At 40.8% G+C, this 25,840-nt stretch overlaps 1 protein-coding gene across 1 annotated transcript; it reads right to left on the bottom strand.

Moving 5' to 3' along the window:
- Positions 1-939: 939 nt before the first annotated feature.
- LOC135993433 (UDP-N-acetylglucosamine transferase subunit ALG13-like) lies at positions 940-25,736 on the bottom strand. The gene is made up of 22 exons (XM_065643304.1): positions 25,596-25,736; positions 25,150-25,233; positions 24,187-24,237; positions 23,406-23,452; positions 22,405-22,477; positions 20,700-20,781; positions 20,236-20,416; positions 19,274-19,349; positions 18,461-18,569; positions 17,234-17,298; positions 16,220-16,320; positions 15,326-15,453; positions 14,385-14,619; positions 13,723-13,897; positions 11,553-11,685; positions 11,076-11,111; positions 10,888-10,943; positions 9,702-9,870; positions 8,551-8,673; positions 3,421-3,461; positions 2,347-2,530; positions 940-1,205 (listed from the first exon to the last, which is right to left on the bottom strand). The coding sequence occupies exons 1-22, from the start codon at positions 25,734-25,736 to the stop codon at positions 940-942; spliced, it is 2,556 nt and encodes an 851-aa protein (XP_065499376.1).
- Positions 25,737-25,840: the final 104 nt, after the last annotated feature.

Below are 25,840 nucleotides of genomic sequence, written 5' to 3'. Positions count from 1 at the left end.
TCTGAAAGAACTGCAGTTCACATGCATGGACTATTCAATGTTTTCTTCCTAAAAAGTTATCAACAAAAACACAGCTAGAGCTTCCCACTGTACTCCATTCTCATGCTGAAAGCTTTTGCTATAATACTTTCTCACAGAAGGCTGGAGCAGCCTCCTCCCACACATGAAAACTACAGTTCTTTGGTCCCGGCTGTTGGATGACTAATTGCCAGGAACATAACCTGCCAGTGACAAATGACCACTCATTTTCATGTGTTCAATGCTTTTATTTTGTGCTGTCAGTGCAAATTAAACACCAAGACTACCACCATTTTTGCAACAGCTTTCACAAAACAAATCTTACAAATGTACAGCAATATACAACAGATCAAAACAGTATTCTTATACTTTCAAGAGTCATGAAACCTATGCAGAATGAAATTAGAAGAAATACAGCTATTATAAATGTGACCACTAATGGTGAAGAAGTTTTGTTTTGCGAAATCTGAGAAAGCCAACCTATTTCACATATTTTCATCCTCTAATGACCCTGTGCCTAATTTTTACCTATAGCTGTAATGGCAGCCTATTTCAGCGCTTAAACATGAACCACGTCTAAGCGTTCCAGTGCAACCCCTCAGAGGTACATGATGAACATTCCTTTAGTGACAGCATGTTTTTACACATACTTTATGTAGTCAAATTCAAGCTTTGTGTTCCCTGCACTACAGTTTGTGTATACTCTTTCCCTATGCTTTCCTACCTAATTGACCAAAACATCATCTTGTCAAGTCAACTATCACTAACATAAACCTAAAGATAAACATGACATTTGAAAGCAGTTTAATCAACTGACCCAGCCCACTAAGTGTAACATTTACAAAACAATATTAACATATATTTGACAAATAAGAAACAAGAGAAACCAAAAGGTAAGAAGTGAGCTCACAGCTCCCAGATTTACATCCCTTGAGGCACATCATGAGGTGCAGGGTTAGGTGAGGCAATATAGCTGACTTGGTGCAGTGGCCCAGAACTTACAGCATTAGCAATTTGTGGAGAATTTCCATACGGTGGATTTACTGGATGCCAGGTACTAACATAGCGATAGGCAGGTACTAAAGAATCAAACCCAGGAAGAGATTGCTGGCTGAAGGGGTCTGACATGACTGGGTAATACAGTGGCCCGTAGGACAGGGGTGGAGGCTCTGCATTTTGGAAGTTACCTTAAAAAACAGAATACACACACTTACCATATTTTACCATACCTATGGCTTTTCTATGCAGACTTTCATCACCATGAACACAGCATTGTTTCGGTGGCCAAAATGGAAAAATCCATTTACATGACAATTTATGCCCATATATGTCCCTCCTAACAGGACCCAAAATTATTGTGACCCTCTAAGTTGGACTACAGGACAACTTGCCCATTTTCTCACTAAACCCTGTCCAAGAACTGCTTAGCAGCAATCTCCATTGGAGTGGCAGCTTCTTCAAGAGGGATTCAGGTAAAGAGCTAATATGTTCTCCCCTTATTTGATCTCTGATCATATCACGTTAATCTATGCAAAAGAACCATCCTAGCTGAACAGGCTGAAGCATTATCAGAGCGATAAGCCTGTTTGCCTCTGAGCAAGTTTTGTTATGATGTGCTCCTTTCCAACATTGACCGTTTGCCCTGTTCCATAGATTTTAATGAGCTATGCATCTGACCTTTTGGACATCTTTTTCCTCATTTAATATAATCCTCCTATTTACCACCAAGTGTATCTACAAGCTTGTTACAAAGCTGCTAGGTAATGCTAAGTTTTGCTGTAAATTTTATGCACAATAGGAGACACAGCTAGCAATAAGGGCTACTCAGGAGCGCAGCATGCTGAGCCTAACGCCAAGGTTTGTAGCATCTCCCTTTTAAAAATTCTTATGGAACTGAAGTACTAATGCTCAGTGCTTGCCAAACTCAATCGTCTCCTTTACTTTAAATACAGGCATACTGTTTTGATACAACTATTTGCTTATCAGTGAGCAAAGATGTTCTTTCAGTTTTAGAAAAAAGTTCTCCCAAGTGAAAGGTAGTATACCCAATACGGGCCTAGAAAGGATTACTACTTCCTTTTTATGGCTTTAGAAAGCCCTTGACACATTGGTGGCTAAACCAGTGGTTCTGACATAATTTAAGTAGTATCACAGATGGCAGAGGAACTTGTGATAACCCCTTCCAAAGCTTTATGTCCTCCCAGCCTCATGCTTCCTACAGGACCGCAAAGCCACAGGCAAGCGGCTCCTATGGAGCAGTCATGCTCTGAAAACCTATTCCTTCACTTCTCATTAGTTGGTTACAGGGTCTTATATTCAGACACTCACTATTTGCAGGTGCTTCCAAGGGAACCTGGTGGACTTCCATTCGCCCAGCATCAGTGTAGAGCTGAGGTGCTGACTGATCTAGGACAGGAGCTGGCTCAGCATATGATGGATAAACTTCAACAGGTGAGGGTGGCAGCACTGGCTGTACATACATCATGGGAGGCCAACAGCTCTGATGATAATACTTTGAGAAAACAAAAAAAAAGAATACAAGGTCATGCATACAGCCACATACTCTCGCATCACTCCTCCAAATCACTAGTTTCAGATCTACAGTTAGGAAGAAGTGCACTTTTTCCTTCCTAACTCCTTAGAATACTCCACACACTAGAAAAACCCAATACAGCCTGCCAGAAAAGATACAGCAATCCCTGCAGCAATAGCCATCTCAGTTTCATATCACTGTCACGTCAGAAATCTTTACAGAGAAATAAGATTTCCACCTATTGACTCTTGTATTCAAAGAGATTTTTCCTATTTCTTCCAATGGATAAGGTGACATGACTTCTTTTTATTCCCTGAGCAGCAGCACTGACCTGCCCATGACTGCCGGCTCAGAGACAGACAACCCTTCAGCAGAGCAAGAGATCCCAGAACACAGAGAAATGGTGCTAACCGGTTTGAACACAGCTAACAAGTCCTACAAGACTCAAACCTCTCAAAACTCTCTCAGTGGTCTTTGACGTCTTGTACATAAGTTTTCTTAAGAAGAGTTCAGGTTCCTCTCCTTATATTCAGAGTAAGAACAGTATTTATCCACCATCCTTCACAAAAAAAACCCCAAAAAACCCACGAAAACAACAACAAAAAAACCCAACAATCACACACCACAAAACTACCACCACAACCCAAAGTAAAACAGTCAACCATAGATACTAGTGTGCTTCACATCTTGAGTTAGAACTTCACTTCCTGAGCTCTACTTTAACCTCCACCAAGCAAGCCTATACATATCAGTAGGCAAGTGCACAGGATGCACATTTAGCACACTTGGAAGTCTTAAATACATCAGTACATTTGTCAAGGAAAACCAGCAGCTTTTAAAATTAGTAAATTGCCTGCACAAGCACTTACTTGCAATCCCAGATTAAAATAATACCGCAAGACTTTTGTATCTGAAATTAAAGGACATGACATTAAAGAGCAGAAAAATATAAACCAAGAAGCAAAAGGAACTTACTTACATTAGGAACATTTTAAGTTACTCTTACTCAATGAATAACAGTATTTTAGTACTACTTTTTCTTTAAAGTTTTGAGGGTAAAGAATACATCATGAATATAAATAGTAGTTAAAACTAGTTTATCTTTTTAAGGTAATCCAGTTAATATATTTGTGCAATAGTAAAACATTTGTCTGACCAACATATTATCTAACTTCAATGATTACATTAGCTTTAATTTTGGTTTATCTATCTTGATTATTCAAGTGATAACTTGTCAGCGTTGTTACAAGTCTCCACTGTCCAAGCAACTACAACTTAAGCAATTCTGGCTTCCTACTGAGGCAGGGTTTTTAGAGGAAAAAGTATTTTATCAAATAAGAAATTGCCTAAGAGCCCGTAAATTAAGTTGACCACTAAAAGTACTCCCTCCCTTCCTCACTACAGAAATGAGAAACGGTTTGGAAGCAGGCAGACAAGCAGGAACAGCCTTCTCAGACACCAGTGACAATTCATCCCCAATGTACACACACCACATAGACAGTGCATACATACTGCAAATACCTACACTGGGCTGGCACGAGAGACAATGGGTCATCCCCAGGGAGACTCCACACGGCTTCTAGCCAGGGTTAAGTCTGGCTCTGCCATTATCTCCATCTTCAGAGCTTTGCCGAGCAATGACCACAGATACACGCCAACAGGGACAATGTCAACATGCAGCAATCCTAAGACCTTCTGACCTTGTTTTGGGAGTCCCCTCCTAGTTGTTATATCAAGTCAGAAATTGGAGGGAGGGGGAAGGAATACGGAATGTTTCCTTCCTTGCCCTTCCTCACAAGGGTACTTGGTTTCCTGCTGTCTTGCAAGTAGCCTTTTACTTCTGTCTTCCATGGGCCAAATAATTTGCTCCGAGGCAAATACATGATATGCTGAGAAGCAATCCCAGATGCGTGGAGGAACTTTGAAACCACTCTCAAAGAACAACAGGGTTTTGAACTTAGAAACACATTTCAAACTGACCAAAACCAGTGAAGCAGTTTTCAACCTTTGAAACTGACCATTGAAAGCAAAAAAGCATGTTTTAATCCTATGACGCAGTTCTGGAACTGTGCATGCACATGCACACACACATACAGAGACTTTGCTTTAGTACTGCTGGGAGCTGAAAGGGAAAGCAGGGAGACAACTGAAAAGGAGCGAGCCACTAATGGCTTCAACTGAGCAGCACCTCCAGAGTTACCACATATACCATCTTCTACCACCACCTGCTTCCCCCAGACGAGGGCCTTGGCTCCGCATTGCTGCCCTGTCCAGCCATCCACACACACACACCTTTCCAGCCCTGGACTGTGTTTCGCCGCAGGCAGGAACAGCGTCAGAAACGCAAACCTCAGTCTTGAAATACACCACGATTTGTTCCCCTGTTGCTGTTGCCAATTCTCAACTCTTTTACCATTCAGCATATTTGATCAGCGCAACAATCCACGCAACTATTTTAGGAAGTGCACACAGATCCTTCCTCACATCTAACAGCTGTAAGCTTCCTCCTGAAAAGGCTGGTGATACGGCTGTGACATTGACCATAGCCAGTAAAATATCACAAACAACACCAAGGCTCACATAGATGCCAATTTCTTAGTATCTAGCTGAAACTGCATCTACATTTGAAACTTTTTTTAAAACAAACAAACAAACAAATCAAACAAAAACCAAACCAAAACAAACCCAAAACACCAGAAAATCTGACTTTGTTCTTCAATTGTTTATGCAAATCTATGCAAAACAAGTGTAAGAGCTGAATGAAACAGCTGCTTCGTAGCAGTGATAAAAGTACAAAGGAAGAGCTGGGAGACTGAAGTGACAAACTGATACTGGAAATACTGACACCTGTGGAACGCTGGAACAGAAGCCAGTACAGTAGGAGACCAGGTTTTTTTTATTCCTCTTTTAGATATCTGAAAGTCAAATAAATCTTCAATGAACATGACTACCTTATGAAGCAAAAGCTAAGCCAAAAAAAGGTAACTACTCTGACATGAAAATATAAAAACCATGTTGACTGCTGATAAAAATCTCATCTTACAATGCATTAGGACAAAAGTCATGATAAAATTTTTATTGTGCTGACTGGATGCTTTGGTCAATCCTGAGCACTACTGCACCACAGTAATATTGAGCAGCCTTTCATTAACATCTCCTTCAATTATAAGGGAGCAGGCATGGGCAGGACACCTAAGGTCACCACGTTAACAAACACGTTTCATAAGCCCTAAGCTCCATTAAAAAAAGATCCAAGAGATGTTGAAAAGTGGAACAGAATGCAGATGTACCAAGAAATATTGAGGCACATGGCAGGTCCTCCTCCCAAGTCCAGGACTTTGGTCTGTTGACAAGTCACCCTCACAATCTATACCAGGCCTGCAAGTATCTTTAGCAACATGCACAGAACTCTAGGTCAAGTGTACCCACAAACATTACACTGCGCTACTCCAAAGCTTCTGGATTTCTTAAATCTTAAAATCCTTAACAAAATTTCTAGTCTATGTCAAGAAGGACATGGCCAATATTATGTGGAGTGACTCAGCTGAAGAACTACAGGCAGATCTGAAGAGGTTGTTAATCCACATCCACTCCAGATTCTTGTCAGCACACTTAACACCCAATTCTCCCAAGTGCTGAAAGCCTCAGTTAAGGGCATTCAACTAAAGCTGAAAACCATTAACTCTGTCTGCATAATATCATCTAGAGTGACACCAGTGCAGCAGGGAAGCGGGAAACAGAATATTCAAGATTAACACAACCAAGAACTGACAGCACCTGCAGGAGAGCTGAGTTACTGCAGAGCGCATTAGCAGCAGCTGTGAAAGCAGCAGCCCTTTGAGCCACGCCACAGTGGTTTGGAACATGCCTTTTTCCAGAGCAACTTCTGACAAGACAAGCATGTTACATGCTAAATGCAACTGAAAATCCATAGCATTTCAGCCCAACATTGTTCTGCAACCTACCAGATGTAGCTACCTGAACTGTAGACATCAAGAGTAGCTCTATCTTATCTGAAATTAGCCCTCTAGAGTTAGCACACTGAGGAAAGTCCTACACAGGGACAATAGAGCTACTTGAGATAGCAACACATTGAATCAAGAATGGAAACAATTTGCCTTACTAAAATATTTTACGTTCCATCTTGAAGTAATAGATTTTAGAATGTAAAACTTCTGGGTTTTATTCCAATGCAATAAAAGCTACAACTGCCATATACCTGTAATATAGACAGTTACAAGAAGGAAGAAATCAAATCAGACAGTTATAGAGAAACTATGCTTTTCAAAACAGTGTAAAAAGGAACACTCAGATTGCACAGACCCTATATACATGCAACCAGTTCTCTTCCTCACTCACCCTTGAATTAAATGCTCCTCTCTGCACCAACAGAGAACATGGGAGATTCAGGAATTTGAACTAAAGGTAACATCACCTGCTGTTATCCATAGACCGCTATTACAACAAGCCAGCTCCAATACGCAGACTTTCAACATATCCAGTGTACAGGGGCATATTTTAAAAGTTGATGCACTCCAATGTGCAGAGAGAGATCCACCACTTGAACAACAAAAACAAAGAGCCAGCCAGTTTTGCACTGCTGTTCTTCAGAGCAGGCTACAGCTTCCCTCTAGCTTGGCCTCACTGCTGCCAAACCCAGCAAGGGCAGAAATAGCTGAAGCTGTGGCAACACAGGGAACCATAACTGAACTTCAGCTCATATCCAGAGCATTTCTGTTCCAGTCTGAGCAGTACACATTAGGATAAGCTGCATCTTGCTATCAAGAGCACAAGCACACTGAATAATCAAGCTTTCTTTTACAGCCCTTCTAAATTTTTAACCCTTAGTGCAGTTTGAGCCAATACATTGTCAAAAGACTGAACAAGGGGACACACAGGGTAGAGCATTTTTCTATAGCTGTCGAAAACTGCACCACAACTAACAATCCTTATCAACTAAGACAAGACATGGCATCACAGAATAGTTTTGTCTGCCTCTTGAAATGTGTGCAGTGATGCAACAGTGGCATGCTTGGGCCTCACAGCATTTCCCACCTAGAGAAAAACAAGTTACATAGCACAGTGAGCAGTACTGCTATTCCTGTAGCTGAGAGGCACTTGGCTTGCAGTAAGGACACCAGACAGCTTGATCTTTGGGTTATTAAACAAAGCTCTCTAAGTTACAGACTCTATTCATGCCCTGTGAGCCATAAACATGACAGACGGAGAGGATAAATTAATAACAACAAAATATCATATGTATATGACTGTTGCACTGCTTACCAAGCGTGGCTGTCTGACACAACCTCGCATGGCATGCTGATACTCTTACATTCTAAGAGCAAGTTGACTAAAGATTACGACTTCTAAAATGAAGCCCAAATTCAGCTGATAAAGCTGAAAGCTGTTTCTGAGCTGCTCTGCTGGTAGGTACTACATTGGTCTTTGCATGCTTGTCGCTCAATAGCTAAAACATACCTTAAACACTGTTGTAATTGATGACAGTATATGAAAAGGTTATGCACCCAAGCAACAAGATGACCTTACACTTTATCCCCACTTTATGATACTACAGAAAGACATTCTGGAGCCTTACAGAAAAACACCACAATATCCCACTGAACTGTGCAACAGCATGACTTTATAAATACAGATTTTTTTTATTTTTTTACTTTTTTAAAAAATCAGTTATCAGAAAAATTATTATTCCACCAAGAACCAGTATAGAGGCCACGTACCCTCCCCCTTGGTATTAATTTATTTAGGATGCTGTCTAAAGCTGCAGTAATCACCTATTTCAGTCAGATACGAACTTGCTATTCAGAACCAGGAATTAAAACATTTTTAGCACAAGTATTTGTAATATTATTTCTCACTCCCTGCGAGCTGCAAAGAGCCATTTTTCTCACTATTGGTATTCTGTTAAGTTTCCATGGAGAAGATAAGTCAGAAGTGTGCTGAAGAGCAGCAGTAGTAAAAGCACAAAATACCATCTTTACCTCGAGGCAGATCACTGCCACTGGGATCACAAGAGTAAGGTGGAAGAATGGCACCAGCTTCTCCCACCTCGCTGACTGGAGGAAGAGGAGCTGAGTAAACTGGGAATGGCACTGAAGAAACTACTACAATTAAGAAGGAAACAAAAGTCAAGTCAAATTTGCAATGACAGGCCAAATGAACAAGATGCTAAGTTATCCAATTAAGTATGCATCACTTTGTCATCTCAGTGCCCCTCAATACAAGATTCAAAGTTCTCTTTAGTAATCACTTTAAAAGAAGCCCACAAGAAATTTTAAAACCAGATGAGAATGTTCCAGTCTCACAAGCCTTAACCATATTGTCTATCTGCAAGCTTCATATTCCATTTGTAGACAGCTCAGAGAACCGTGCTGACTAAACTTTCATGCAGAGCAGAAAAAAACCACACAAACCAAGGAGAAAAATGGAGAAGAGAGACAGAACTGAGCACAACAGAAGGTGGAGGGTTTTTTGGGTGCCAAAAGAAGAGTTACAAAAGACACGAGAAGTCCTCTTTATAAGAAGGGGAAAATATTTTTTTCTTAACAGACTTTTCACAAGAACAAGGTAAATACAGCATTTCAGGTGGTAAGTGCACCACATGACAAATCACAAATGTGATCTCCTTGCACAGAAATAACTAAGCACAGGAGCCAACTAAACACAAAACAAATTGGACATTTGTGTGGATCCTGAACCATCACAGCCAGTGTCTCTGTTGAAAGGGATAGTAAAGCCTCAGCACAAATATCTCAAGAGGAAAATTAACAGTATGAAACAGGGGGAGAAGGGACCTGCCACAACTTTCTGCCTTCTGAAAAGAAATTTCTAGCAAAATGCTTGGCATTAATGGCTTAAGGTGGTGAGAGGCGAACCCAAAGCAGAGACCTCCAACTCCCAGGCAAATTCAAATTCAGGGACAACTGTCCCTCTTCTAAACATGAAAGCAAGAAGTCAACAGTAAAGTTGTAACTACTATTAAGTCATTTTAAGCCAAAGCAAATGATGGCTTTTTTTTATTAAGCTTTTTAACATTTGTCTTGGGTAGGTAGAAAAAAAAATAATGGGAGGGGAAGATGCAAGCGAAAATTTAAGACACCCAAAGTCCACAGCCATAGTATGTGCACTCTACCTGGCCTCCCTATAGAAAGGGGAGATACTACAACTGGCTGAACTGCTGTTTGTGGGGGAACTGCTGTTGCAACACTGGCTGGAGTGGAGGCAGCAGAATTTGAGAAGCCTGTAGCTGGAGCAGCATAAACACCTGTTGAGGTTGAGATTGCTGCAGAGTTCACCATCACCTGGAAAAGAGTCAGAGCATTCAGTACACTGCCTCTACAACTGGCTTTGGCAAAGGCTACAGACATACCACTTAGTTCAAAAATTATCACTTCACAAAATGCATTTTGGAAGCCCTAGCTGTAAAGGCAGCTAACTGTCCCAGTTCTCTAAAAACTGGCTTGAAAATACCAGTTTAGAGTTGCAGACACCTGCAAGGCATCTTCTCAGCCTTCTGGTTTGCTTGTATTTATAGGGAATTATATTAAATGCTACAAGATGCTGTAAGGGGTAGGTAGAGGGACCCCACAAACTGACCCTTACCAAGCAGAGTAGTCACCTCTCCATAAGGTCTACCACAATAAAGTACTAGATACTACCTTCTGGGGATAGCTGAAGGAAGCCACTCCATCTTGAGGTGACACAGAGACCGGCCCTTCTTCCTGAAGGGATTCCAAAGCAGAGTATGGTCCGTTTAAGAGGTAAAAAAGTCACAATGCATACACACCACACCCCTACATAAAAAATATTTATGGACTATGCACACACAGAGGATCATTTGTAACTTGAGCAAAACCAGCTTTAATCTGACATGCACAGGACTGACTTTCACACCCACTGTAGACCAGAAAGTAACTAAAGATTCAGTTTCAGATGAAAAAGAAAACATTCCAAAGTCAGTTCTATCAGAGGTGAGAGATCTCTCCAGTCTCACGATGGAGGAATAATACTAACTGGAAGTACTGTCTGGAGCAGAAAAAGAAGAAAAGAGCACTCAAATACACACTTTGTCTTTGCAACAGCGAAGGTGAAAAATCATTAATGTATCTAGTACAATCCAGACCGTATCTGCAGACTCAGATAAAAACCTCACCATTTAGGGAGGAAAAGGGGGGTGAACATATAAATGAAACAATAATTCTGTGCTTCCAAAATAAGTCTCTGACCTACTACATTAAGCCTGCATCTAAGGACGGTTTCTATAAAGAACGCCACACACTTCAAACATTCCTAATATGAACAGAGTGACAAAAGCTTACCAAGTTTGCTGTAGGTTCTGCTGAACTAAATACTGTTGCAGTTTCACAGTCAGGATCTGGAGGGCATCAGCAAAATAAATTGAAAAAAGTCACATTAAACCTAATCCTTCAGAAACTTATAAAAAGATCATCACAAGTGCATTACACTCACTGAGTGTTCCATCAGTACAGACTAAAGTTTTACTTACCTGGAGGTGCATAGATATATTCTTCATGAAATTTCCCTACAAGGGAGAGAACAGGAAGCTTTGATCAAAGGGAAAAAAAGCTTAAAGTTACCACAATTACATTTCAGTGCATCCACTAACAAGCTGCTTTCAGTATCATCTTGTTTAGAGCACAAAAGGCAGAGAAACACTCAAGATCTGCTCATTTTGTTATTTCACCAAGTATCAGGGTTGCCATTACCAAATTTACACCATGCAATTTTAAGCAGCAACTTGGCTTGCTACAGACCTACACAGTCACAAGGGTGATGGCTAGCAAGCTTAAACAGAAGTGACACCTTTCTATCAGACAAGGAAGAAAAATAAAGTGCTCACATGCACATCCGAAGCTCAAAATAAACAGGTATTTAGGAGATGTAAGAAACCTGCTTTCACAAAAGCATTCTCAAGGTCTAAACCTGTTTTTAATTTTCACTCACTAATCCTTTAAGAACTCACCATTTTCACTTGTTTCTTCTTCTTCCTCTGAGGAATTCAGGGTCTGCTTGTTAGATGGAACAGAGTTTGGGCCTCTCCTTGCTACCCAAAATCCTGCTGAACCATGGACAACAGGAGCAGGGCTACTCTGGCTCTAAAAGGCAGAGTCAGAAGTGTGAATTTAGAAGAAGTTTAAAGATTTTCCATGCTCTACACACGCACAGTAGAAATGGGCTGGCAGACCAAACTTGCTGCAACCACAACTAACTACAACTGCCATTTGTGTGTCCATTCCCATGCACCTTGATGGCCACGAAACAGCTGCAGACACATTTCTTTCCTTTAAGTCTGCTAGGCAGAACAAAAGGTAAAGTAATTTATTTTTTTAAGACCTACCACTGTCCTATGCAACAGTCAAGTCGCTCCCTCACAGAATCTACCCAACTTCATCTCAAGCTGAAATAAAACTGAAAAGGAGGGAACAGACCCCAGGGAACAGTCAAGACTGCTACCCCCCAACATATACTGCAGCATTCCTCATCCTGGAGCACTCCTACCACACCCTCTGCAGATCAGTTCATCCAAATGCTTTCATTATCATGGAAAAAATGTTCTCTTTAGTCACAATTAGTGAAACCCATGGGTGGCTGCTGGTATAGAGACCACTGTCTGCACTAACTTGACCCACACATGCAAAGCCTCTTCAGAGAGCAGCACCCATCCAGATTTCCCACAGGACTCCTTTAACACTTCAGATGTCCTTTGTCTTCGTATTGAACTGAGTTCTTAGCTGCACCACAAGTTAAAACAGAGAGTTCTCTAAAGCAGGAATATAGATTGAGACACTCAGCAAAGGAAGTTGATTCACTCTTTTGTGATGGCTAAGGTGACAAAATTCTCCTCGGAAGACATGGTGACTAGAGACCGATAAAGTGCTCTCAGAGAGGCTTGTAAGCTTTCCCAGGTTGAAGCAGAGGTGGTAACTCAGAAGATTCTCCCACCAGGCCTCTAGTAGGATGGCAGTTTCCTGCGAGATGCATCTTTCCCCAGGAAATGTTACATTCCTTTACTAAACAAGACAAGGAAGAGACAGAAAAGGCTTTGGCATCAACAGGAACAAAGTCACTGAACAAACGTGAAAAACTGTTAATTAGGAGCTGCGGGTATCTGCTCTCACAATGGGGAAGAAAAGCTTGTAAGCTATATTGATTTACTGTCGAAAAAAAAAGTGCAGGATTATCTGCCTTTATTCCTTGACACACTAGGAGGAAAAAAAAAACCACACCACAAACAAAGCAAAGATTACAGCTCTAGAACATGAGGAGAAATTAAAAACTGGCTGCTGCTGAAACAGCCCTGAGCAGGTATCTTCTCTCATTTAAATACAAGTCTAACATTTGTTAAGTTCACTGTTTGACACAGTGAAAACAAACTCAAATCTACCATGTTCTGTTTGTTTTAAAGATCTGCTTTCCTATTCAGATACCTAAATATCAATTGATTTTTGTAACATACCCAGCTTTGTACTAAGCTTAGATTACAAATAAAAGAAAAACATTTATTTTAAAGTTTAAGAATACACTGTGCTACTTTATCTACAGGATAAAGACTGTTTCTAGAGAAAGACTGTTTTACGAGAAAATTAAAAAAATTTTCATTTCTGCAACAGAAGAAACTGCTTCAGGAACAACATGCTAGCCCAAACCATCACAACTATGAATGCATAGGAACAGCCCAGGCTATTGCTATACAGTTTCCCAATACAGTTACACAAATGATAAATTACAGTGTTGCAAACAAGTCAAAAGCTTCCTCCCACAATCTTTAGAGCGAGACAGACATCCACAAGGGGAAGGGATTTCTGCTTTGTTTTCAAACTCCAATAGAAAGGAGAAACATGACCCTACTCTTATGAAAATATACTAAAGAGAAAACAAGTGCTGCCAGAGGAGGGACAGTATAAAAAAAAAGGGAACACTGTGAAAAATGGAGGCTCCAAGCAGCTTTTACAGGATCTAGGCTAATTTATCTAGATTCATTTCAGCCCTCCTAAGAACACATTCACTGCTAAAGCTTAGTCCAAGAAAAAAGTTAAGGAAAAGATAAAGTGCTGAGGTATGTTTAGGTAAAGAAGCACTGCACATTTGCACAGCTTCCCTCTCCACCCTCCTCTTCAGAGGGTTTAACATACCCCTTGTTCATAACTCACTGGTAAAGTAGGAAAAGCAGCATCACCCTCTCCTTCAATTTCATAGAAAGTTATCGTTTCTTCTGGTCCTTGCGGCTCCTCTCCAGGCCCTGCTACAAACCCATACTGACATTCCTTATTCACGCCCTGCATCTGGCGGCGGCTACGGCTGTAGGAGCTTTAAAAACAAGAAAGGAGGTTAAGAATCACCACTGTCTGGAGTTTCACCTTGGTTTCCTTACTCACTTGGAACCCTTGTTCTGTTTGGACAGGCACAATAAACCCATTGTTTGACACTGTGCCATTAACAGCCAACTCAACCCTCCACATACCACCATCCTCCCCAGCTCTTTTAGAGCAACTTTCTGGAAAGAGGTTTATAGTCACTTACCAGGGCCTGCAGGAGAAATTGTCATAGCTCTGATAGCATCTCTTCCCTGGACTGGGGCACAATGCTATTTGAGGGCCAACCATGTTGTGCCTGTTTATAAATCGGGCAGATCCCCTAAGTTCAAAGGGGAAAAGGTGCAATTACCAGGAAGTGCCTCTCAGATGGAACTCACTTGTAGTTTTACCTGTTCAACAGCACAAACTTTCTCCTAACTAGTCTGCAGCAAGAACAAACAGAAAACGAGTAGTGACCTCAGATTTTCAAAGCTTCATACCTTGGCATCCCAAAACCACGGTTGTGGCTCTGAGGAGGATTCTGAGGATGATAGTGTTCGTAAGGTGCCATGTTTCCACCACTCTGGGAGCACTGAACCGGAGAGCGCCCTGAAGGAACACTGTGCTGTAGTCGGGGTGGAAGAACTGGCTGACCCCTCGTATAAGCCACAGTCATAAAGACTTCCTTTCCACGAACTTTCTTAAGCATTCTCTTCCGTGTTTTCATATCCATTTCTGCAGTTTCAGTTGAGGACAGAAAAGAGAGATTTACACCTTAAATAGCTCCCTCCAGATCTATGTTCTCTTTATCATTTGGGAAGAGTCAGTATTTGGATACATGGAAAAGAAACAGCTAATGGCCTATCTCAGAAAAAGTGTATTTAAACTTCATACCCTTATTTTGAAGGCTCAAGCAGGCATTCTATATTATGAGCAGAATACAAGCATCTCACTTGTGAACACCCTCTCTACTTCAGCTAATCAAACCACTACTGTCAGTGTTAAAAGTCTTTTTATGAAGGCTTCATTTATTTAGTACAAAAAAAGTATCCTAATCAAACAAATATGATCCATAATTAATTGGCTGGGGAAGCCCTAAGTCCATCCATGCATCTCAGCTAAGGCCAAATTAGAAAAGCTTTTTGGTTCACACACTTGGTTTTGACACGTGCTTCTCAAGCACCAACTTTTTCCTGGGTAATTTTGAGCGATCCCAACTTTTCTACATATTTTCAATGGATTTTCTCTTTTGCAAAGGCAAATTCATTCCTTCGTCTGAAGCTCACTTTACATCAAACCCCTGCAGTGACCAAATTTTATATCACAGGCTTGAGTTACTTCCCACATCCAAAGACTGCTACTGTCAAAACTGTCATAAGCAACTCCCCCAAATCCCCCTGAACCCCCAGGGAAGGGATGCTTGTGGAAACCCTGTACAAACCTATTCCTGAGAAGTATCCACCTGATATTTTATGATAGGTTCCTCCTTTTCGGCTGGGAACCATATTCCAAGCAAGGACAGGTGCCACTTGTGTCACTGGTTTTAAGTTTGCCAAAGGAACTGTATGCCTACACACAGAACATTGATGTTAGCAGTGCCACAAGGATACACTGTGCAGAACTGCACAACAACATAAGCTGAGACAACACTAAGAAGAAAATAGAAAAATCCACAAAGTTAAGAGTGTAGGGAGCTTGTGGAAACAAAAAAAACCCCAATCTGTTTCTCTGACAACAAGCACATATTACTGTTACTTGTTTATTAAAACAGGCAAGCTACAATTTAGTCTCAACACTATTGACTGCCTGGGTCAAGTCTTCCCACCCTGCACTTGTACACTTTCAGAGGTACACCTGAAAGTATGCGATAACCCAGAATTTTTGCAATATGTCATCAAGCTGAATACTTGGTTTGGAAAAGGGTAAATGCCTTGAATAAAGTGGAGAAAGTGATTAGACTCAACAGAAGTGCCAATTATTTAATTGAGTACAACATAAAAACTCCAGAGAAATGAACGGCAGATGGTAGTTTGCTATCCGTGAGTTAAGCCCAACTGCAAAGATCACTTTCACATTCCAGAGAAGAAAGAGCAGCAAGATTCCACAGAAAGCATTACAATAATGATTTTGGTCACTAGAAACCCAAGAAAAAAAATTTCCTGCAACATTCTATTTGAAGAATGATAGCCAACAAGGAAGCAAAGCCTCACTTTATTACATTTAAAAGCCTACATTGTCTTTTCAAAGTATCTTAACAATCCTACTCTAAACATCTCTGAATATATAAACTCAACCAGAAAGAGTTCAAACATGAAGTCATCACCAGACTGCTTACTTTTCTGCCAGCTCCTCAACGAATACAGTCAACGTGCTGCCATCCTGTCCGACTTCCTGGATATGAGCATTGTAATACTTACCTCCAGGCTCCAGACGTACCTGAAGAGAGAACAAGAGAAGCTCTAAAATAGCCAAACTGTATCAAGGGATTCAAAATACTGTCGACAAACCACTAACAGCAAAGGCTGCTCCCAGCTGATCCTACGTTACAGAGCTGGCCCAGGAGTCTCAAATACTTCTTCAAAATAGCAGGCAAAATAAAGAGCACTGTACTAACTTCAGGGAGGAAGGAGGAAAAAAAAAAAAAAAAAGGCAGTCTTGTGAGTGATCAAGAGGTAAAAAGATACCTGCTTGCCACAGTGTATAAGAGTAAGTTAGAAAGCAGGTAAGTTCCAAGGAAGATCACTATTTAAGAAGTTGAGAAGAATACAAGATAAAACAGGAAATTGGAAAGCTCTGCTCAACTAGAAACAAGCCACTGAGTAAATCGCCAGCACTACCTCAGTGATAAAAAAACCCAGCACCCTCACTACATGCAACATTGGAATACAAAGAAAGTTGACCTTCCTTTCAGCATTCCCTGGCCACATCATGCTACTGCTCCCTTTTTAGCTCTTCCCTTTCCATTTTATGAAAATATTTGCTGCATTACTGTTGAGAAGCAGAAGACTGTCTAGAGTTGTAGCTGACGCCCAGTGAAAATCTAATAGACAACCACCTCAAATTCACACTCTGTGCATTTTGAGGTCTCAGTCTGGAACTTCCACATTCATGGAACATATATCACTGGTTCGTAATCAATTTCCAAGCAGCTTTTCCTTCACACTACCCAACATTTAAACATACATTTTTCAAAAGAAGTGAAATTTAAAAGTCAGATTAATAGCTACAAGGAAGAAAATGAGAAAAGCCTTGGAAAATTCTATGAAGTCACATGATTTTATGGCTTGCCATACTCCATTTAAGGCAGTTTTAACAGTTTATCATAACTGAGTCTCCTTTGAGTACTAACCTGACACTTGTCTCCTAAATAGTACTGTCTCCCAGCAAACACCATGTAGTCAGTTTTTTGAAGCTCTAAAAATAAATGAATAAATAAATAAAAAGGAAAGCGCCTTTAAGCTGCCATTCTTTCTTCATGTATCCTACAACTACTTCATGACAGCATCCAACTACAAATTATAGGCCAATTGAGTTAAATATTTCCTACGCATACCTGAACATTCCCCACAGTAATGGTGAAGTAACTGTAGATGTTCTTACAATAAACCAATACCACACTAAGTCACAGGAGATCAACAATATCCAGGTAATGCAGTAAGTAGCACTACTATTTCAATACTACAATGTCTTTTGTGATGGTACCGAGTTAATCCTGAATTTAATACTAATGCTGCTATTAAGAATGTTGGATGTTATACAGGTAAAACTAACATTGCCTAAAGTCTCCTTGCTGCTAGATTTCAGTAGGTTTTTCTCCACTTTGCCTGGATTATCTGCATATCAATACTCTACATAGATAATTAGTTACTATACTCTCTTTCAAAAATTTTAAATGACCCTCATTATTGCTGATGCAATTGTAAAATGCTGGAGTTCTTCAGCATGCAAAGCACTTCAGATAAGTCACTACTTCAAAACTTCTTTCTTGGTAACTTCTTGCTTTATGGATCAGCAACAGCGTACGCCACAAAGCAGCAACCTATCCCAAGTCATGAAGACCATGAAATCTCTCCAGAGCATTCAAGCCCAGAAAAGCTGGGAAGCAAGAGAAAACTTACCTCATCTGACAGATCTCAATGCTAAATTTGAGATCTTCATTACTGCACAATTCTGAAGACAAAATCATGCTTTAAAAAGCAGTCATCCTTGCACAAATGCTGCAACAAAAACACTCTCAAATTTGAATGATTCCCAACACAACAGAATGGTAACACAGCATTCCAAACTCTGCTTAGAGTCCTTGTATTTCCTGTACTGTAATAAATAAGTAGCAGCAGTCAGATTTCTAGCAACCTTATCACCCTTATACAGTGTCAGAAGCAGTATATTTCGTACTTTTAAATAAGGCCAAGAAACCAGCTACTAGCAAGAAGATGTACTACAAGTATCTGCTGGGTTAACCAGTATCCTTCACTTCTCAGCAGTGCAGAAACAGGTGACATAGACCTCAGATTCATAAATTTAAAACTTAACTTCGTACAGAAAGAGCCATTTGTTTTCTCCTTTTTAAAGATACCTTTTCTGCTGTCCAGCCAAACATCAAACTCCACATTTCGATAGATTTCAGGGTCCAGTGCCTTTAGGACTTTATAAGGAACAGGCATCTTTGATGGATTTTCTGGAAGCTAAAGAGTTGAAATGGAGCATCAGCAAGCGTATTTAATGTGTTCAGCAGAGTCTCTATCCTACCAACATCTGTGGACCCTTCTGAGATGTACACACTGTTTTCCAAAATTTTCACTTCCACTATGTTTGCCTAAAAACTAGAGCTCATGAACATAAAAACACATTTAGGCGTTCAGAAGCTGAACAGACAGACTTTGGAAAGGTTAGAAACATGTTCAAGTGCAATATTTGGCATCTTCTTTACTGAAAAGGAGTCAAAAGAAGCTAACCAGAACAATTAAGCCACGGCTTCAAAAGTTGCTGGGAATTTCAGTTGCTGTATCTGAAAACAGGTTTCTATAGAGTTTCTAAAACTGCTCCAAAGTGATTTATACTGTGTTCAAACCAAAAGTGAACTGATTTAAACCATTTACAGGAAAAACAAACAACAAACTCGGAAATATTTGCTAAGCTCCATCTTTGGGTGAAAAAGAGTATTAGCTAGAGAAGAACAAGCTAAACTCAGAAAGGCAAAAGCCTTATCAAATTTAATACAAGCTCAAGGACAAAACCAAAAGAAAAGCAGATGCAAGAAATAAGTCATCCACTTCCCAAAAACTCATTTTTAAAAATAAGTTGAAAACAGGGTTTAGCCCTAACAAGGGTAACATCTCGCAACAACAAAAACAACCCACCATAAGGAATTCTTCCCTAACTGACAAACCTTTTCTTCTTCAATGGCTTGTTTGAACTTATCTTCCTGTGGATTGTCAGTATCATTGCCTTCCCAGTCGTCCACTCTAAGTAAGTGAAAATAAGATTACCAAAGATACCATGCATAATTTCTAGGCAGGATTAAAAACAACCAACTGTTCGCGCAATCTGAAAAAGCACCATGGTGCCACCAAGTGGCAGATTTTGCCTTAAACACTAACCACGGTTGGGACACAGTACAGGACAACCCTTTCCAAAGTTTCAAGAACATGACCTTTACTTGTTCCAACACCCACAGCTACCGAGAGTTACTGCTGGCATTAGGAAAGGCTGAAGATGATCCCACTGACTGGTTAAACTCTTGCACTCTCAAGTACAAGACACTCTAAGTCCTATCAAGCCAATGTCACCTGCAAGCACTCAGTCAGGCCTTTCTAGTGATTTAAACAACACAGGACACAAGGGTTTCTATACGTACATTCTATCTGTTCCCCTCATCCCCAGTGATTCAGACTTGAATAATGTCACCATTTAATAGTCTATTTGGGGTGCAATTCCCTTAAAAAGGACAAACAAGAAAATAAAGCAGAGCTCATTTTCTCAATACGCTATTGCCTCTGCAGAGCTATAGAGGTTTAGAAGAGTAACGACAGCTTCTCATCAAAAAAACAACTCCGATGACAAAAGGAACAATTTTATTTTAAAAAAGCTGTCATTTTACAGAGCAACACATAACTATAACACAGCCAGCAGCAGAGGATGTTCAATTACGTGACACTTCCCAGCTCCAAGGAAAGCACGCTCTCTTCCATAATATACTTCACCTTTGTGTTTGTGTTATGAGGCAGGAAAAAAAGAAGAGTTAATACCCCATGAACATTCAAAGGAACTTAAAAACCTTGCCAAGGGCAACTTTTCCCATTTTTTTCTTTTGCTTCCCCTTTTACCACATCCCCATTCCCAAAATACTACCTCTTTTCTGATGGATTTCTGGACACTTTTTCATGAAGACAATCAAAGTTTGCATCCTCACTTCCTACACAGCCAGTGTTTCTGTTCTTCTTGGATCCACTTCGAAACACCTCAACTGCAGACCTTAATTCTTCCTCATCCATGCCAAACACATCTTTGTACAGGATCTCATATAATACAGCTGGATAAATCAACAAAAAGCTCAAACCAAATTAAGATCATACCAGATCCATAAGAACAGCTGCAATTTTCAAGGTAAGCATATTTTCAGATATTATCTGCTGTTACAAGGCACTTAATAGATAGACCCACTTAACAGATAGAATGAGTATATGTATATATTAATATACAATAAATGAGCTTCCATCTCTCTCCTCCCCACTCCTGAAAACCAAAACAAACACTGCCTATAAACTTCTGAAAACATGTAATTCTCTTCCATAGAAAAATTATTTCAAGTTTACCCTGGCAAATAGCAGCATTTTCCTGGAAGTGTTTTGTATACACAGAGTCATAATGGCCGTTGCCGGAACAGCACAGTAAAATCTGGGAAAATAAAAATAAGGCTGGCTTTAAGGCTGGAATTACATAAAACCTAATGTTTTCTATTTGATATCCTAGTTCAAGCCTACATTATTCTTTCATTCTACAGGTGACACCAGCTTATCAAGAAAACAATAAATATTCTCAATATAGATACAGAAAACCCGTAGAATCAGCTTAAAACTGAATCCTACATAAAGTCTCCAAATAAGTTTGTCTATCATACAAACTATCAATTTGCACATCATACTGTATTAAACATGAAATAAGAATTTGTTTCCAGCATACCTCCGAAACTACCAATTTTTCAAGAGGCAAAATAAATACAAGCCATTAAATGCAGTACCCAAGATACACTGTCCAGTATCGAAGGCATATTTCACTCTTCCCTACCTGAGGAACTCGAAGAGCATCTACTCCTCTAGCCCTCAACAAAGCCCTGCTTTTAATAAGGAATATTCTGCTGCCTTTTGAAGACACATGCTTCCTGCAACATATGCATTGCTACACCATCAAACCCTGCGTTGGCATGCGACCACAAGCAACTGCCAGGCTTTTAATTCAGCGTGCACCATGTCTTCTGCCAACACAAGCTCTCATCTCGTGGTGAGAATGAGCAACATCAGAAAGAGTTGCTGCCTATACATGCAGCTGTCAACACTTAATGAGAGCTGTGGCAGTAAAGCCTTCGAGGACAAATATGCATTGAGACCATACTGCTCGACTTTTAAAGTTAGATCATTTTGGAAAGAGATCAAGCTACGCAGGAAACTACACTGAAAAATACAGAAGCGCATGTCAACAAAGAGAGTAATACTAACCAACAGAGAAGAACAGCTGCAGCAGCACAGATTTCAGAGCAGACTAGCCACTTTGGCAAATATAGTAGCCCATACTGAAATCCATACCACAGCAACTTCACTGGCCTCGTGCCTGAGCTAGCCACATAATTGTGTGGGCACATCTACACAACTGCAGAAAAAACAGGAGGGGTCAGATACAGAGTATTTCTCCTTTATGTTCCTTTTGTCCCCAGCAGTAATTCTTGTGTAGATAAGCTGTGCCATTAGCTCCCATTCTTAATTTGGCTCAATTTGTACATCACTGAAATGAATCAGTTTGTTAGATTAATTCATTCCCCTCAAGCTCACTTTTTCAGGAAGAAAGGCTGCACACCTAATCCAAGTTTAGGAAGAGAGGTACTGGGGATGGGGAGAACACCTTCTCTTTGCCAATATGATGAATGTGTCTTGTTCTGCTCTTCAACTCAACCCAGATATTTCATTCTACCCTGTCAGATCAGTCAGACTCCTACTAGGAAGTGTTTTTACCCAAGAAGATTTCAGAAACACGAAAAAATATCCTGGAATTGCAATGCTACCTCTTCCTGCCAAAATTACAACTTCTTTCCACCCCTCAGATGGGAAGTAAAGCTATTATAATTGAATTAGCTGTTGTGCAAATAGTGTGCTGCTTCTATGAGCTGAAGTCAGCTTTGGGGTTTTGTTCAGGTACGCAAGAGCACTGGAGATAAAAGAGCTCAATTCCAGTGACAAGCTTTTACAGCTAAGCAGAACTAGAGGTAACTAGGATGCAGGGGTAGGAAACTGTCTCAGTTCTCCTCACCTTGTCTTCAAAGCCATTGTCTGTAGCATAAATGGGTGGCTTTCCAGGGTACCGGTAGAGTATAAAGTCTCGCCTAAGTAAGCAAAGGAAAAACAAGATGTGACAGAGCACACTCTTACTAGAACCATGTTATGAAGAAGTTTGCATGGAGCTGTTTTGAGAATCCACTGTTTGTTTATAGAAGAGTCAAGTAGAATACTTTTCCTGATAAATGAACGCTACCATACAGCAACAGCTAGATGAGCAAACAGTACACATCTTAGGGGAACAAAAATTATCTGGGAAAGACCATTATATTTAGTCACAGATTAGGTCAAGTACTTATTCTTTTGGCAAGGTGCTCAGACACTGAGACAAGTCTAAGTGATTTAGCCACCCTGCAAAAGGATTAGAGTCTCAGTACAGGGAACAAGTTACTCTTGCAAAACTTCAGTTTTCAGTTTGTTCCTTTAGTACTGGAAGAGAAGGAACCTGCAAAGGGAGGGTTCTTCCTTTTAACACTGGAATTATTAGGGAATAGCAGCATTTTTAGCAAGACAGCAGCATCTTCACAGGCTTACGCTACCTTTGAAATAAATATCAAGGTTTAAGCACCAAGTAGGGCAAGTATTCCTCACTACTGGAGCTTTCAAGAACACCTACCTGAGTTTTAGTCAAGCTTATAACTACCATACAGTGTTTCCACTACACACAGCTCTTTGGTTTTTTCCCATTTTCCATCCTTCAGCTACTAGAAAGAAACACTTGACTTCAGAGTTTAACACTAGCAAAAAGAAAACAAACATACATCACTGGAAACTGACCCTCCCCTTAATCCACACTGTAAAAACATGGGCTGTGATGGCATCCACTTACATGTTAGAAATGCTACCCTAACAAAGTCAAACTAACAATGTTTCACACATCAGCATCTCTGCAACAAACAAATAAAAGGTCCTGAGGCCAGAACCCAAACACCATCAAGTTCAAAACAAAGCGTAACTTAAGAAAGAGCCACTTACTTGTACATGACTGATAAAGCACTCATTTCCAGTTGGCCAGCGCTTTCCTACGCAAGATTATGAGATTACATAAAATAGCAGAGCTGTCTTCAACACCGAGAACTCTATTCTAGCTCTCTGTAGTATTAAATTACCTAACCAAACTCATCCATTTGTTAAAACAAGCAATCAATGCATTGAGAATTGAGATATTAGGATTTCCAGGGGAAAAAGAAAAACAAGTCTGCAACATGGGATGGCCACAATTACCAAGCTGAGTACAATAGAGCTAGTTCTGGCAGCAACTCTGAAACATATCACTCAAGTCACATTTTTATTATTAAAAACACTACATTTGTTTCAGAGACTGCTGCTTTCACCATACTTGTTGGTTAAAGTCTAACAAAATAAAAGTTTGAACTTGAGCATTCAAGCCTGGGGGTAAAGGAAAGAGGCAAGGGATTGTAAAGCCTGATAAACATTTTGTGAGGTACATTCCACATATTTTGCTTTTTCCTTCTTAGAGAATAATTACAATTATGAATAAGGCTCACAAGAGGCCTCAGCTATACTGTCAAGTGTGCAGAGATTGCTCCTTTGCACCAAAACAAACTCCTCACTAAAACCAACATTGCTTATACTGTGAATACTCAGTATAAACCTGCTGTATTACCTATGCAAATGAGACTCAAATGAGGCACCTCAAACCACCACATTTTAAAGCATTATCTAATCCTCTCCTGTTCTACTGTTCTAGTCTCCTCAAATTTTAATCTCTTCACAAGCACTAGATCAGACTTACCTTTGGATCTCCTAGTCGTTCAAGGTATTTTTCAAATGATCCCTCCACATACTTTCAACAAAACAAAGAAGAAAACAAATATAAAAACTTAGGCAGTTGGAAAGCAAAGTTAAACCTAAACACTATGCCATATGTTACTAGCTGTTGAATGGTGGGGGGGAATACACCAAGTTTGGGACTAGTCTACCAATTCCTGTCATTTTGGGGTTCTGAAGGGCTGTGGTCTGACTGGGGGTATGACTCTGGCTGTTTCCTGCCTTATACCATGGGAATGATTTGGAGTACCAAAACAGAAATACCGAGACATCCTAAAAAAATTAAGAGCATGAGCCTGAGTAATACTCAGCGACTCATCTCCCTCCTAGATTAGATTAAGCACTTCACAGTCATCACAAGCGGAAAACAAAACATACATATTGAAAATAAATAAATAAATAAATCCCAACACCACACAAAACCGTGCCACACATGCACCCACACAAACCGCTACACACAAACCCAACCAACAACAACACAAAAAACCAAACAACAACAAAAAACAAAACCCAAAAAACCTCATGACTTTATGCAACAACTAAACATATTGTGGAGTCTTCCACCATCTTTTGTTGTTTGTTTCTTACTCCAAAATCTTACGTATTTCCTACCTCCTAAATTCTGCAATGGTTGCTCCATAGAAAATATACTACATAAGTATCTGGCACCCTCCTGGTTACTTGGGTAATAGTAGCTTGCTTGATTTCAGGAACTTCAGAAATACAAAGTCAAATACAACTTGTGTGATTGAAACTCAGGTAAGCAAGCAATCACCTTTCCCTTCCCTTACACGGCTCAAGCCTGGCAAAGCATGAATGTTTGCAGTGCATGTGTTTATGTGGGTATGTTTACGGCTAAACCACTCACCCCCTCCCACATTACTTCCCAACCACATGTGCAAACGGGCCTAACACACGCATTACTTACAGATTCAAACTTATGCTGGTGTTGCTTCATGAACAAGACACAAGCTCTTCTAACTTCCGTGTGATGAATTTGTGATGAAAACAACTGAAAAAATAGTAGTTATTATTAAAGAATGAAAGGGCAAAACTGCGGTTTAATTTGTGCTTCACGTTAGGCTTATTTTACTACCACCACAAAACACTTCACAGGACGGGGAAACGCCGCAGAGCGCCGCAGGCGCTTGGGGAAGAGGCTGAGGGAAGCCCCAGTGCCCCAGGAGAGCCAGGGGCTGATCGCACCCGTCCCCACACACGCCCCTGCCCGCCACACCTCACCCCGGGCACCCCGAGGGGGTCTCCCGGAGCGCCCCCCAACCGCGGGCCTGCAGCGGACACCACCCGCCCCGCCAGCCCCTCAGGGCCCTCAGGGCCCCGGCTCCCCCCGACACCATCACCGCTGCCGCCCACCTGCTCCGAGACGGCTCGGAAGAGGCAGGAGGCGTCCTTGGCCGTCATCTTGCGGTACAGCCCCAGGCTGCCCAGGTACTCGTCCATGGCCACCTCGCTGAAGGACTTCTGCCCGAAGTACTTCTTCCAGCCCTTCTGCATCCTCCCCGGGCGCCGAGGGCCGGAGCGGCAACGGCAGAAGCGGCGCTGAGGGGGCCCCGCGCGGAGCGCTGCGCTGCGCGTGCCACGGGGGCGCGCGGCGCCCG

This window comes from Caloenas nicobarica, chromosome 12, assembly GCF_036013445.1.
Source record: "Caloenas nicobarica isolate bCalNic1 chromosome 12, bCalNic1.hap1, whole genome shotgun sequence".
In the NCBI taxonomy this organism is placed as follows: domain Eukaryota; kingdom Metazoa; phylum Chordata; class Aves; order Columbiformes; family Columbidae; genus Caloenas; species Caloenas nicobarica.
This window is presented reverse-complemented; position numbering and strand designations above follow the sequence as displayed.